The sequence below is a fragment of the Notamacropus eugenii genome, chromosome 4 (assembly GCF_028372415.1).
Source record: "Notamacropus eugenii isolate mMacEug1 chromosome 4, mMacEug1.pri_v2, whole genome shotgun sequence".
Taxonomy (NCBI): domain Eukaryota; kingdom Metazoa; phylum Chordata; class Mammalia; order Diprotodontia; family Macropodidae; genus Notamacropus; species Notamacropus eugenii.
In genome coordinates, this window is record NC_092875.1 from 23,394,651 (window position 1) to 23,408,549 (window position 13,899).

Sequence of the window (13,899 nt, forward strand, 5' to 3'; positions counted from 1 at the left end):
GGATGCCCATCCACTGGGGAATGGCTGAAACAAGTTACTGTTTATGAATGTAATGGAATACTACTGCGCTATAAAAACGATGAGCAGGCAGACTTCAGAAAAACCTGGAAAGATTTACTTGAACTGCTGCTGAGTGAAGTGAGCAGAACCAGGAGAACATTGTATACAGTAATGTGATGATCAACTATGACTGACTTAGCTCTTCTGAGCAAAGTAATGATCCAAGATAATTCCAAAGGACTCATGATGGAAAATGCTATCCACATCCAGAGATGGAACTATGGAGTCTGAGTGCAGATGGAAGCATACTATTTTCACTTTGTGTGTGTGTGTGTGTGTGTGTGTGTCTTTTCTCTTTTTTCTATTTCTTCTTTTACAACATGACTAATGTGGAAATATGTTTCCATGACTGCACATGTATAACCTATGTCAGATTGCTTGCTGTCTTGGGGAGGGGGGAGGGAGAGGAGGAAAATTTGGAACTCACAATCTTCTAAAAATGAATGTTGAAAACTATCTTTACATGTAATTGGAAAAAATAAAACATTATTTACAAAATAGTAACAGCTATACTTAATCACTAGTCTCTGAATATTAATACAGTAGACATGTTTAAATTTTTATTTTAATGAATGAATGAATGTAAAAAGCTTTTTTTTAAAAAAAAAAATTCTCTATCTTGCCTTACTTTTGCATAACCTCAAAGAAGATTCTGGGTCTGATTTTTCATTCCTGTAAGCTAAAATAGAGAACTTGACCCTATTTCTTATCTGATTCCTCCTTCCCTTTGAGACAGGGGCAAACATTTTCACTCACCCTGTAGCACTGGGCGTAGCCCTCTTGACAATGAAGCTCTTTCTCCCTGCTCCATCACTGGGTTCCTTAGAAGGCCAGTACCAGGCAACCCCTCCATGTCTCTGATGGTTCTAAACTGGCCCTCATGGTCCTCCAACCACTTAAATGGAAGCTTGGCTGATGAGCCATGCAATGTGTTTCCAAACCCCAGAGGTCTTTGCCACCACCCCACCCCTTGCCCCCTCTGCTCGCTTCCCTTCCAAGTCTTACTCAGCTCTGCTACAAAGGGTCTGATAAACAAGGAGGGGATGGGAGGGTGCTGTCACATGGCCTCAACCACAGTCTTGCTTCCTCCTTTCGCACAGAGCTGGAGAGCAGAAACTCAGGCAGGTAGTGCCACCAATCTCTCCGAGGACCCTCTGTCTCCATGGGCATAGAATGTCGCCACAGCAGTGAAGCAGTTAGCGTGCAACCTGTCCTGGTCTGAGGTTCAGAGACACCCCACTGGTCTCTCTTCCACGGTCTGCTGAAGACGGTAAGCCAGGCATGTGTAGAGGGGAGGGGAGGACACCTTGGGCCTCCATGCTGCAGATAGGTATCTCCAAGGCTCAGCAAACCTCGGCAGGGTCCATTGGGTCCTTTAGGACCAGATAACCTTGGTCTTGCTGTGATGATGGAGAGGATGCCACCTTTTCTTTAGTCTGGTGAACTTTCAGATTGAGTTTAGTGCTTGGAGCTGAACCCCATTCCTTGTTTCCACAAAGATACCCCCTAGATCAGGAGGCAGGGTAAGCCGATGGGCAGAACACTAGACTTGGAGAGAAAAGTCTAATCATGGGAAGCTTACAAGCTGCCACAGGAAAGGATTTTTGCTTTATGTATTAAAATACAGTGTGTCATAGTGGATAGAGCGCTGGCCTCCAAACCAGGAAATCAGAGCTCACGATCCTCCTGGGTGATCCTCCTGAGGAAGTCATTGAATTTCTCAATGCCTCAGACAAAACCCGACGTTATAAACTGCAGAGAAACCTGCATTGGCAGAGGGAGCTCCCCGTACCAGTAAAGTCAAAGGTCTAGTCCCTACCCTGCCTTCATGCATGCTCAGTCTGTCCTACTGTTGGCTCCCTTCAAGTTTTCCAGATTGGTAGAATGCCTAATAGTCTGGGTTCTGCTCCTTCCTAGTTGTGAGACCTTAGCAATGCACCCTCCTTTCTATAAGTCTCCTATCTCTTGCTCCTCAGTTTGGGTACAGGTGAAACCTAGGGACCCCTTCTTAAACTTGTGCTTTTAAATGCAAAAAACACAAACTGACAAAGGAAAACAATTCTAGTGAAATAAAGATGGATTTTTTCTCTCCATCAAAATTCACACACTCCTTAAAAATTAACTGACTCGCAATTAAGAACCCATGTTCCAAAGGACTTCAAAGATTTTTTCCATCTGGACATTTTCTATTTTATTATGGCCCAATGGACTCTGATACCTTGAGAGATAGGCTGGGGTGTCCAGTGAATATACCAGGCAACGCCCTCAGCACCCTCCTGGTGGGTGGACACCCTTCCTTCCTCTATAGGACTCAGGTCCCACCCTCTCTTTGAGAACTCCTCCTGTGGTATGGCTCCCTTGGAAGAAGGTGGATCTACTCCCCTTGCTTCTTCCCAGGATACGGCAAGGCAGCCCATCGCAAGTGCTCGTTCCTAAGCTTGCCCTCTGCCACCAGCCTCTCTCTGCCTGGTATGGTTGGCTGCAGGCCAGGTTGATCAGGGGTGATTGAAACCCACAGACACCGGAAGGGGCCGTGCTGCCTGGATGGTCTGACTTCTAGAAAGCCTCTAATTTTCTCTCGAAGTCACAGTCTGGTGGCGGTTGAAACCCTTGCAGGTCTTCTTGGGGATGAGGATGGTGTCTGGGGATCCACACACTCATGGGAAGAAAGCTTGGGCCTGGGCTAGGCAGCCACAGTCCACTCCATCCTAACCTGCTCCATCATCCCAGGAGTGGGTGACCCTCAAGATCCAGAGTAAAGCCAAGGCCATTTTCCCAGCCACAACATTTAGATGACAGGGTCCAAGACCAACAAAGGTGTCCTTAAATCAGTGCATCAATCAACAAACAGTTAACCAACAAGCATTTATTCTAGGCCTGGCCCTATTTTGAGGTGCCAGAGATACCAAGACAAACATGAAACATACCCTGCCTTTAACAAGCTTATATCCCAATGGGGGACAAATAAATTACAAATATATACAAGACACATCCAAAATTAGGCATTTGGGAGGAGCGGGAGGCTAGCAACTGGTGGAGGGAGGCAGGATGTGCTATCGGTGACATAGATTTAGAGCTAGTCCAGTCATTGAGTCATTTTACAGATAAGGAAACTGAGACACAGAAGTTGTTTCCTAGAGGACCCTGGGGGACGAAGGATGATTAGGGTGGTAGGTTGGGATTTCCAGTAAGCCCTTTTCTCTTGTTTCCTGTTCCTGGCCATGCTCTCATTTGCCCACATGTCTCCATGCGCTACCCAGACTATATCTGAGGAGTTAGCATCAGACAGCAAAAAGAACTCTGGATTTAGAGTCAGAGTTCGAATCCCAGCTCTGTTAGTTATGACTTAAGATACCTTAGAGAAGTCACTTTGCATCTCCGGGCCTCAGTTTCCTTATGTATGGAATAAAGAGAGGGGTAGGAATGGATGAAATGATTTCTGCAATCCTAAGGGTTATCTGTAGAGACTTGTCTCTTCGGCACCCTCTCCTTGGTACTTTATTGATCCTAGACTGGCCTACCCTTCCTGTTTCAATCAGGCCCAGGGAGAGACAAATTGGAAAGAGTCATTCTAAGGATTCACATTCATCTAAGTTTTTAAGTTTGATAAAATATTTCCCTTCCAACAACAGCCTTTTGGGGGTGAGGAGTGTAAGGATCATTATCCCCATTTTATAGATGTAAGATTAAAGTCACACAGCCAGAAGGTACAAGAGCTGAAATATGAACCCATGTCTCCTGACTCTTATTTTCAGGGCTCTTTCTATGACATTGAACTTATACAAAGAGGCTGGGGATCCCACTTCTACCCTTCCATTCCTGGTACCACAAGCTGATCTGACTCCCTAACCTTCCCAACCCTTATGAGCCTGGGTACTGAAAGCAGAGGATTTACTTGGATCACTGTCTTAGGAGAGAGAACAAAGCAAGAGTTGGGATACAAAATAATATATAAAATATTAATTAATTAATATATAAAAATTATATATAAAAATTATGGCCTGCTATAAAATAATAAGCTAACATTTATAGAGTGTTTTAAAGTTTATAAGGTGATTTACAGATATTATTTCTGATTCTTAAAGCAACCTTGGGAGGTAGGTGCTCTTATGATCCTCATATTACAGATGAGGAAACTGAGACAAACAGAAGTGAAGGAACTTGCCCAGGGTCATGTAGCTAATAAGTGTCTGAGGTTAAATTTGAACTCAGTTATTCCTGACTCCTGGTATAGTGCTCTGTGTGCTATGGCACCACCTAGCTAGTCATAAGCCCTTTCTGTTGCCTTAATAATGTGAGACTGGATATCTAAGACCCCTCCCAGATGTGATATTCTGTGACATCTATGTTGTATTTTGTAACATTTTATGTTTAATGTTGTGACATTTTATGTACTGTTTCCTTCTAAGTTTGAAATCTCTCAACTTCTGTGTCCGGAATTGTAGCATTCTGTGCTCTGAGTTCTAGCTTTATAGTTTCTGTTCTGAGTTCCCTCCTACTCAGTCAATCAATTAACAAGTACTTGTTAAGCTCCTTGCTATGTGCCAAGCATTATGCTAAGTGTTGTTTTCAGTAGTTTCAGTTGTGTTTGACTCTTCATGCCTCCGTTTGGGGTTTGTTTCACAGATAACACCCAGGAGGCACTGGAGGTTTCAGACTTCAGTCTCTAACAGGTTCACTCTTGAACTGGTCAGACAGGCAGACACCTTCAGTGGGGTTAATAATCAGCTTTATTCTAGTCTAGTCTTCTCAGAAGGGTTACTGAGAATAGGAACACTAACTCCTACAGCATTCCCTAATCACCCTTCTCACAGGGACCAGAGAAAAGGGCGGGGCAACTACCCCTACGTCTCAATGGGGTTAATTGAGATGGGCACAATTTATGCACTCTCCTAAATCCCCTCAAGCCTTGATGGGGCCAGTCAAGGCACACACAGATTCCCCTATGGGTTCCCTGTGGTTTCCCCACTCACTGACCAGTGGCCACTTGCTTTATAGGACAACAGACAAAGAAGGCATCTTACTGACATTAAGCTGACAGGTTAACTTTAGCAATATCATCATTCTGTACAAGCATAGTAAATATCAATTATGTCACCCCCAGATCTCATAGCACAGCCTCAGTAGGACTGCCTCTCACTACGGTTTTAGGAATTGCCATCTAGGATCCTTGAGACTATTCTAGGAGTTATTATCCAACACCTGGAAACTAGACATTGCCATGACCATGGATGCTGAGAAACTTGACTCTAAAAGGATATGAAAATCCTCCTTACTTACAGGGTCTTATTGACAAAAATACTGGAGTGGTTCATCCCTTCCTTCTCTAGCTCATTTTATATATGGGGAAACTGAAGTAAATAGGGTTCATTGACTTGCCTAGTAAGTAAGTAAGCCAGATTTGAGCTAGGGTCTTCCTAAGTCCAGAACTGGGGCATTGTCCACTGTGCTGCTTAGCTGCCTGGCAAGCACTTAGAGATACAAAGAAAGATAAAAGACAGTCCCTGCTCTCAAGTAGCTCACACTCTAATGGTGGAGACAACATGTAAGCAACTATATGCAAACAACATATAGACAAGAAAACCTGGAGATAATCCCCAAAGGGAAGGTACTCAAATGATGGAAAGGACCAGGAAAGGTTTCCTACAGAATGTGGAGGTTTTGTTGAGCCTTGAAGGAAGCCAGTGGTGCCAGGAGGTAGAGAGGAAGAGGGAGAGCGTTCTAAGCCTGGGCAATAGCCAGAGAAACGGCACCAAAACACGATGATGGAGGGTTTTGTTTGAGTAACAGAAAGTAGCCTATCATTGTGCCCATTGTCACTGGATCTCACAGTACCTCAGGTGAGTAAGATGTAAGCAGACAAGAAAGGTGGGAGGTAGCCAGGTGATGAGGGGTTTTGAATGCTACATGAAGGATTTTATATTTGATTCTGAAGGTGATAGGGATCTACTGAAGCTTATTGAGTAGAGGACTGACTTGGTCAGAACTGTGTTTCAGGAAAATTAATTTGACAGAGTAGAGGACGGATTGGAGTGAGGAGAGACTCGAGGCAGGCAGATCCTTTCCCCCACCCCAAACTATTGCAATGATCTAGGTGTGAGGTGATAAGGGTCTGCATCAGGGTGGGGGCAGTGTCTGAGGAGAGAAGGATGAGTATTTGAGAGATGCTGGAAATCAAACAAAGATGTTGCAAAGGTGAAATGGACAAGAAATACTGCAGAGGTGAAATGGGTAAGAGATGCTGCAGAGGTGAAATTGACCAGAGATGTTGCAAAGGTGAAATGAACAAGAGATGCTGCAAAGGTGAAATTGCAAGGCCTTGGCAACACTTTGGTTATGACAATGAGAAATGATGACACCTAGGTTTTGAGCCTGAGGGACTGGGAGGATGACATTGTCCTAGACAATAATAGGGAAGTTAAGAAGAGGGGAATATTTGGGTGGAAAGATAGTGAGTTCAGTTTTGAACATGTTGAGCTTAAGATGTCTATAGGAATTCAGTCTGAGATTCTCAGTAAGTAGTTAGAGATATGAGACCGGAGGTGAGGAGAGAGGCTATATATATGAGAAACATGGGCTTAGATATGATCATCAAATCCACCAAGATCAACAAGTGAAATAGTATACAGGGAGAGGAGAGTCACCAGGACCGAGTTATGGGCATTTCCTGGATGAAGATCCTGTGAAGAAGATTAAAAAAGAGTGGTCAGATAGGTAGGAGGAAAAGCAAGAGATAGTAGAATCAAGGAAACTGGAAAGAGGGTGATGGACAGCATTAAAGACTGCAGAGAAGTCAAGAAAGATGATGATTACAAAAAGATTGTTAGATTTGGCAATTAAGAGATCTTCGATAACTTTGGAGAGAACAGTTTTTGATGAATGATGAGAGTTAAGAAGAAGATAAAAAGAAAGAAAGTAGAGACACCAATTGTAGACCATCTTCTCAAGGAATTAAAAGGAGAGATATGAGAAGACAGTGAGCTGTTTGGATGGATAGATGGCTGTGACCTTCTATATTCTAGAGCCCCTGCTATCTCTGATCATGGATCATTACCTTGGCCACGGTGGCTCCCTCCCAGAAGAGAGCTTTCTGCCCATCTCTTTATGTTGTTCCCTGTGGAAATGAAGTGTCCCTGGGGAATTTTGAGTGCCAGGTTCTTGAACTCTCCAGGCTGAATGCCCCTGAGTATGGGAAATATGTGTGTATATATGTGTGTTTGTGTTTGTGTGTGTGTGTGCATGTGTGTGTGTGTGTGTGGTGAGGGGGGAGATGAAGAATCTATCCTATTCCAGGCCTCATCTCCTACTAAGTATTGGCCTGTCCATCAACCTCTCCTCAGGTCAGGAGGGTAGTCTCATGGGAACCTCTTTCCCAAATTAGGATGCTCAGCTTCAGTGAAGATGCCACAACACCTCCAGAGAAACAGTGGGTGCTCTAATGCCCTATGACACCCTCCAGTTTCCAGGAAGTGGTTTTGAACTCAATCTTCCTGTAACTGGCCCCTAGCTCCACCCTAGGCCTGATTTCTGGTCAGCTTCTCCTCTGAAACAATCCCTCTGTGCTTCTGCTGCCATGGAGACATTTTGTTAGGGCAAGGTCCTCCTGGATCTAGTTCTTTTCTTCCACAGGGCCAAGGAGAGCAGATTGAGGGAGCCAACGTGGCCAGCATGGACCTGTGCCCAAGACTGCAAGGCTCACAGGATCATAGATTTGGGGTTGGAAGGAACCCCAGATATCATCTAGCCAAACCTTCTCATTTTACAGAGGAGAAAACTGAGGCTCAGAGAGGGAGAAAGATTTTCTCAAGGTTACACAGGTAGCAATTGGCAGAATTGAGATTTGAACCCAGGCCCTCTCACTGTTCCACTCAGACTGGAATTAGGGAGAAAAAAACAGAGGCTTGTCCAAATTTTCTGAGAGGTTCCTTTCCCAGGGGCTTCTAGAACCTTGTCCTGCTTCCCCAATAACAATAATAGTAACAACACTAATGGAATCAAGACTGGCTTTGGAGTCTAAGGGTCTGGGTTCAAATTACTTGTGTAGATCCAGACAAATTGCTTCATGTCCCTGAAACCCAGGTTCCTCAAGTATAAAATGAAGGGAGCTGGTCCTCCCCACCCTCTATAATCTCTGAGATCCCTCTAGATCTGTGATCCTAAGTCACTTGAACTGAGCCTTAAAGGAAGTTTGGGATTCTATTAGACAAAGAAAAGGATGGAATGCAGCCAGGCATGGCCATATGTGAGTAGACAAGAGACAGAAGGTTCTGTATGCAGACTTGAAGTAGGCCAGCAAGTACACCAAAGCCGTCTTTATGAACCATAGCATCTTAGGGTTGAAATGATACTTTAAAGAGTTGCAAAACAATTTCCTCACAACCACCCCATGATTTGCGTATTGATTCAGCTATGTCCAACTCTTCATGACCCAGTTTGGGGTTTTCCTAGTAAGGATACTGGAGTGGTCTGCCATTTCCTTTTCCAGCTCATCTTACAGATGAGGAAAATGAGGCAAACCAGGTTAAGTGGCTTGCCCAGGGACACACAGCTAGTGTCTGAGGTCAGATTTGAACTCAGGAAGATAAATATCTCTGATCCCAGGTCTGGCACTCTATCCACTCTACCACTTGTATATAACTTAGAGATACCAATTTATTTATACATGTTTTCTCCCTTGTTACAATAAATATTACTTGAGATCAAGGACTCTTTTTTCCCCCTTTTTTTATGTTCCCAGAGCAGAGCTTAGCATGGTACCTGGCATGTAGTCAGTATTTAATAAGCTTTTGTTGACTGACCGTAACTTCTCAAAGCAAAACATCTTGGTTACATTAATTTTAAAAGTATTATTTTATTCTTCATTTAAATATGAAAAAAAGAGCATTTCTATATACAAAGTAGAACAGAAAAAATGATTATGTATTTAATTGTGAATCTCTACTATGTACTGCTTGCTTTATATATACAAGTATACACACACACACACACACACACACACACTTTGAAAGTAACATGGAATTATATATGTATATAATGTGGAATTATATAGGTATAACGTAGAATTATATATGTATGTATGTATATTTCCACATTACTTTCAGAGCTGTCCCACTTGTCTGTGTTTCTCTGAACTTTCTGTTCACTTAAGTGCATTTTCTTTTAAATGCTTCAGGGATCCTCTTTTCTATCCCATATTTTTATTCTTTGTCAATATTATTGGTAGTTCTCCTTTTTCCCTTCCCTTCCCCTCCTTTCAGAGAAAAAGAAAATCTTTTGCACAAATATAGTCAATTTAAACCCTGCATTGGCGTTGTCCAAAAATGTCTGCCTCATTCTGCACCTTGAGTCCTTCTGTTGTCTCTTGGGCATCAGTAACATGCCCCGTTATTGGACCTTTGGAGTCCTGGCTGTCCATTGCATTGATCAGGGGTCTGCGTCTTTTAACTACTTGTCTTATGATAACTTCCTGGTCTCCTTCCATGTCTGGCCATCTTCCTCTGATAAGTCAATGTTGCAAATGCAACGTTTACAAATGCCCTATCAACGTGGCGTGATCAGTGTAGAGCACAGCAGGACAGCGTCCCCACACCTGGCACTGGGTGGCTCTTAATGCAGCCAGAGATTGCTTTAGTTTTCTGCATGTCCTGAGACATCATTACCTTACACTGACCCTGAAGTCCATTAAGCCTGAAGTGCATAAGCCAGCTCAAACTGGGAGCCCACAGTTAAGTTGTATCAAATCAGGACCTGATTTATTGTTTTGTTAATTATCTAGACTTAAGGAAGTGAAGGAAGAAATGGTAATAATGCAGATCAGACTTTTTGGTTGTTGCTGAGGCAATGGGAGTTAAATGATTTGCCCAGGGTCACACAGATAGTAAGTGTCTGAGGCCGGATTTGAACTCAGGTCTTCCTGACTCCAAGCCTGGTGCTCCATGCACTATGGCGCCACTTAGCTGCCCTGCAGATTAGACTTAAAAGTGAATTCTATATTTACCAGCACAACCTTGGGACCCTTTCAATTTTTTTTCACACAAACTGCTATCTGGCCTCACCTCTCCCTCCTTGTAGCTATGACTTTTTGACCCGTGTTAAAGACTTTATATAATTATCTCTGTTAAAAACGATATAGGGCAGCTAGGTGGCATCAGAGGGCACAGAGCACCAGGCTTGGAGTCAGGAAGACCTGAGTTCAAATGCAGCCTCAGACACTTACTAGCTGTGTGACCCTGGGCAAGTCACTTCACGCTATTTGCCTCAGTTTTCTCATCTGTAAAATGAGGTGGAGAAGGAAATGGCAAAGCACTCCAGTATCTTGCCAAGAAAACCTCAAAAAGGGTCATGAAGAGTCAGACATGACTGAAACAACTGAACAACAAAAAATATCATTTAAGCAATTTCCCAGCCCCTCCAATATCCTACACTAGTCAAATCTGTATCCTCACTGTCTCTCCAAAAAATTCTTCCTTCAGTTAAACTAAATTCTTTCTTTCTGCAACTTTCCTTCATTTTCCTGGTTCTGTCCTTCAAGGCCAATCACAACAAACCTGTTCCCTCTTCCACATGATGGTCCTTCAAATACCTGAAGAGAGGAAAAGTATCCCTCTCCATCTCCCAGCTCCTCAGCATCTTCTTCAGTTCCTAGGACAGGAATACGTATAGGTTCATAGGATTTGGAGTCACGGTGACCTGAGTTCAAATCCAGCCTCCGACACTAGCAGTGTGACCTTGGAAAAGTCACCTTTCTAAGCCTCAGTTCCTTCATCTGTAAAATGGGAATAATAATAGCACCTGCTTCCTAGGGTAAGGAAACAATGAGATAATGTGTATAAAGTGCTTTATAAACCTTAAAACACTAGGGAGATGCTAGATTCTATTTTCATAGAATTCTGAGGTAGACAGCCCCTTAGGGCTCATCCTCCCCCCTACCCCCGACCTCTTCAGGTCATTGAACTGAGCTGCTAAATCAATGAAACCACTTGTCCGACCTTAGTGTCCCTGACTCTTCTCTTCCTCATTCTTTAGGTGTCATGTCTGTACTAGCTTTCTTCTTCCTCCTGACCCTCCAGCCTCATGGATATGGGCAGCCCACAGGAGCCAGCCATACCCTGGGAATACAGAGTAAAGCAACAGATGCCATAAAGCCCTTGGACAACCGAGCCAAGACAATTTTCCCTGGGGATGAGGATGATTATGAAACTTATGAGACTCCAGCACCAGAGCTGATGAAAGAGAATTTAACTACATTGTCACCAGTCACGACAAGTGGAATAGTGCAGGGGACCATGAGTGCACCTGTAACTGGAGACTTGGGTGAATTCACGACACATGAGGCCGTGGAAGGGAAATTGGCCATGGAGGAGTTGACTACAGAAGCCACAGATAGAACCACGAATCTCCCCCTACCAAGAGAGCCTACTTCAGGTCTGCCTTCCACAGCACAGTGGATGACGCATGACCTCACGACTGAGAAAGTGGTCACAGATGTGCCAAAAATGGTTGTCTCTACCATGGAGGAGTCAACTTCCAAGGTCCCAAGTCCAGAGCAGCAGGTCTTCCATAACTTCACAGATACAGTGGCTATCTCTACCACAGAGAAACCAGTCACAGACCCATCAGCCATGGTCACCTTGACTTTGGACACAGACAAGACAGAGACTGTAACCTCTACCATGGGGCAGCTGGTCACACACTCTGCTACCATGTTGGAACCACCCACCAGCCTCCCAGCAGAGCTCAAACCTAACCACAGTAGCCCAGCTTCCTCTCTGAACGCTTCTGCCTTGTTCATTGCAGTTCACCCTCTGCACAATTTTTCTACCACTTTCTCCCCACTTTCCTCATCCAATGCACATTCAGATCCTCCCCAGCCCAAGGTAGCCACAGGGTTCATCGGCCTCTCCAATACCACTGCCCTGGTGGCTGTGACCACCGCTGCCCATCTGTTCCTCTCTGACCAAATCCCAGTGAGGCAGTGCCTGCTGGCCGTCCTTATCTTAGCTCTCATTGCCACCATCTTCCTGATCTGCACCGTGGTCCTGGCCATACGTCTCTCCAAAAAGGGCCACACTTACCCAGTTCGGGATTACTCACCCACTGAGATGGTCTGCATCTCCTCCCTGATGGCTGAGGGTGAGGGAGCACCCATGGCCAATGGGGGCCCGGCGAGTGCCAAGACCCAGCTTCTAAAGCCTACCCCAGGCCCCGGGGAGGACTGTGATGGCGATGATCTAACCCTTCATAGCTTCCTCCCATAACTCTCCTGACTCACCCTGCCTCTTCTCAGACAAAGGTGGGCCCTGTGCCCAGGAGAGATGGGCACAGGAATTCTGAATACTTGGTCCCAAGGAGGCTGAGAGGTGACCATATGGAGTTCCAGGACCTGAGTTCAAATTCTGACATTGCCACTTACCTCCTGTAGGAGATAAGCAGACTTCAACAAATCTCTTCCCTATCTTGGGTCTTAGTTTTTTCACATGTAAAAAGAGAGGAATTGGACTAAATAAACTCTAGGGTTGCTTCTACTTCTTAAACATGATCAATGGACAAGGAAATTTCCAGTATGGTGTGGGGAAAGAGAGGAGGCATTCCTGGAAATACCTTGCTAAGAGAACTGAGTTCCACAACAGTGGAACACTATGAACTTGGGAGGTCATGATGAGCAGGGAAATGAGAAAATGCTTCTCCTGTGTATATCTATGTGTTTGTGAAGATATTTCTATTTACCCCAATACTTTAGGGATCTGTGCTTCTTCTGAGAAGAGCATGCCCTCCTCCAATGCTGGTTGCAATCTCTCTGTAACTTAGCAGTTGTTCTTGGAGAGTTACTGGATGTGAAAAACTCTTTACCTTGCAGCTGGCCTGGAGAGGAGCGAGTCTGAACTTTGTTGGTCCCGTCCTTGGACACAAACATTCCATCTCCTCCTGAGACCCTTGTAGAACCTGCCAAAGTTTTCTCTCTTCTGGCATCATCTTCAAGAATCTAAGATCGCTTCTTGGTCACAGAAGGAATCAAAACATTTTATTTTTTCTAGACTGGAATATGTGATTGTATATATGTGCAGGAGTGTACAATGGTGGCAATAAAGGCTTGTCCTATTTTTCTCACCAATTACACTTCCATTATGAAGTCACTGTGTTCTCATGAGAAACCAGATGAGTAGGTCCCTTGAGGGAGAGGGGGAGTGGAGTTCTTTGGGGAAGAAACAGACTTGTAAGGTTAAAGAGAAACTGTAGCTAGCTAGCTAGCTACATACATACATAAATATGTACATACATACATACTCAGCATATAGCTAGATGTGTGTGTTTGTCCTTTGTTGCTGAAGAAGACCATGCCATTAGAGAAATGATGACATGACTTGCACTTGACTTTGTTTTGAACGAGAGACCAGATATTCATGAGGATGACTGGAGATGACCCAAGATGAGGCAATTGGGGTTAAGTGACTTGCCCAAGGTCACACAGCTAGTGAGTGTCAAGTGTCTGAAGTGAGATTTGAACTCAGGTCCTCCTGACTCCTGCACTGGTGCTCCATCCACTGTACCATCTAGCTGCCCCAGATAGATAGATAGATGATAGATGAATGGATGGATAGATAGATGATAGATGGATGGATGGATATGATAGATGGATGGGGGAATGGATAAATAGATAAATAGACAGATGACAGATGGATGAACAGATAGATGGAACATTAAGTGCTTACTAGGTGCTAAGTACTGGGATACAAATCCAGGCAAGCAGCTCCATCTTGCCCCCAATGAGCTTACATTCTAATGGTGAGGAGATGGCCAGGAAGGGACAAAATCAGGCCAAAATTCACTTATTTCAGAACC

The 13,899-nt window shown here is 44.2% G+C and overlaps 1 protein-coding gene across 1 annotated transcript; it reads left to right on the forward strand.

The window, feature by feature from the left end:
- The first annotated feature begins 1,172 nt into the window (after nt 1–1,172).
- Nucleotides 1,173–13,030, forward strand: SELPLG (selectin P ligand). The gene is made up of 2 exons (XM_072600206.1): nt 1,173–1,330; nt 11,086–13,030. Exon 2 carries the CDS (start codon nt 11,091–11,093, stop codon nt 12,315–12,317), a length of 1,227 nt encoding a protein of 408 aa, XP_072456307.1. The 5' UTR covers nt 1,173–1,330; nt 11,086–11,090; the 3' UTR covers nt 12,318–13,030.
- Nucleotides 13,031–13,899: the final 869 nt, after the last annotated feature.

Excerpts from the sequence above, each read along its gene's own strand:
- SELPLG (XM_072600206.1), top strand. The coding sequence starts at position 11,091 with ATGTCTGTACTAGCTTTCTTCTTCCTCCTGACCCTCCAGCCTCATGGA.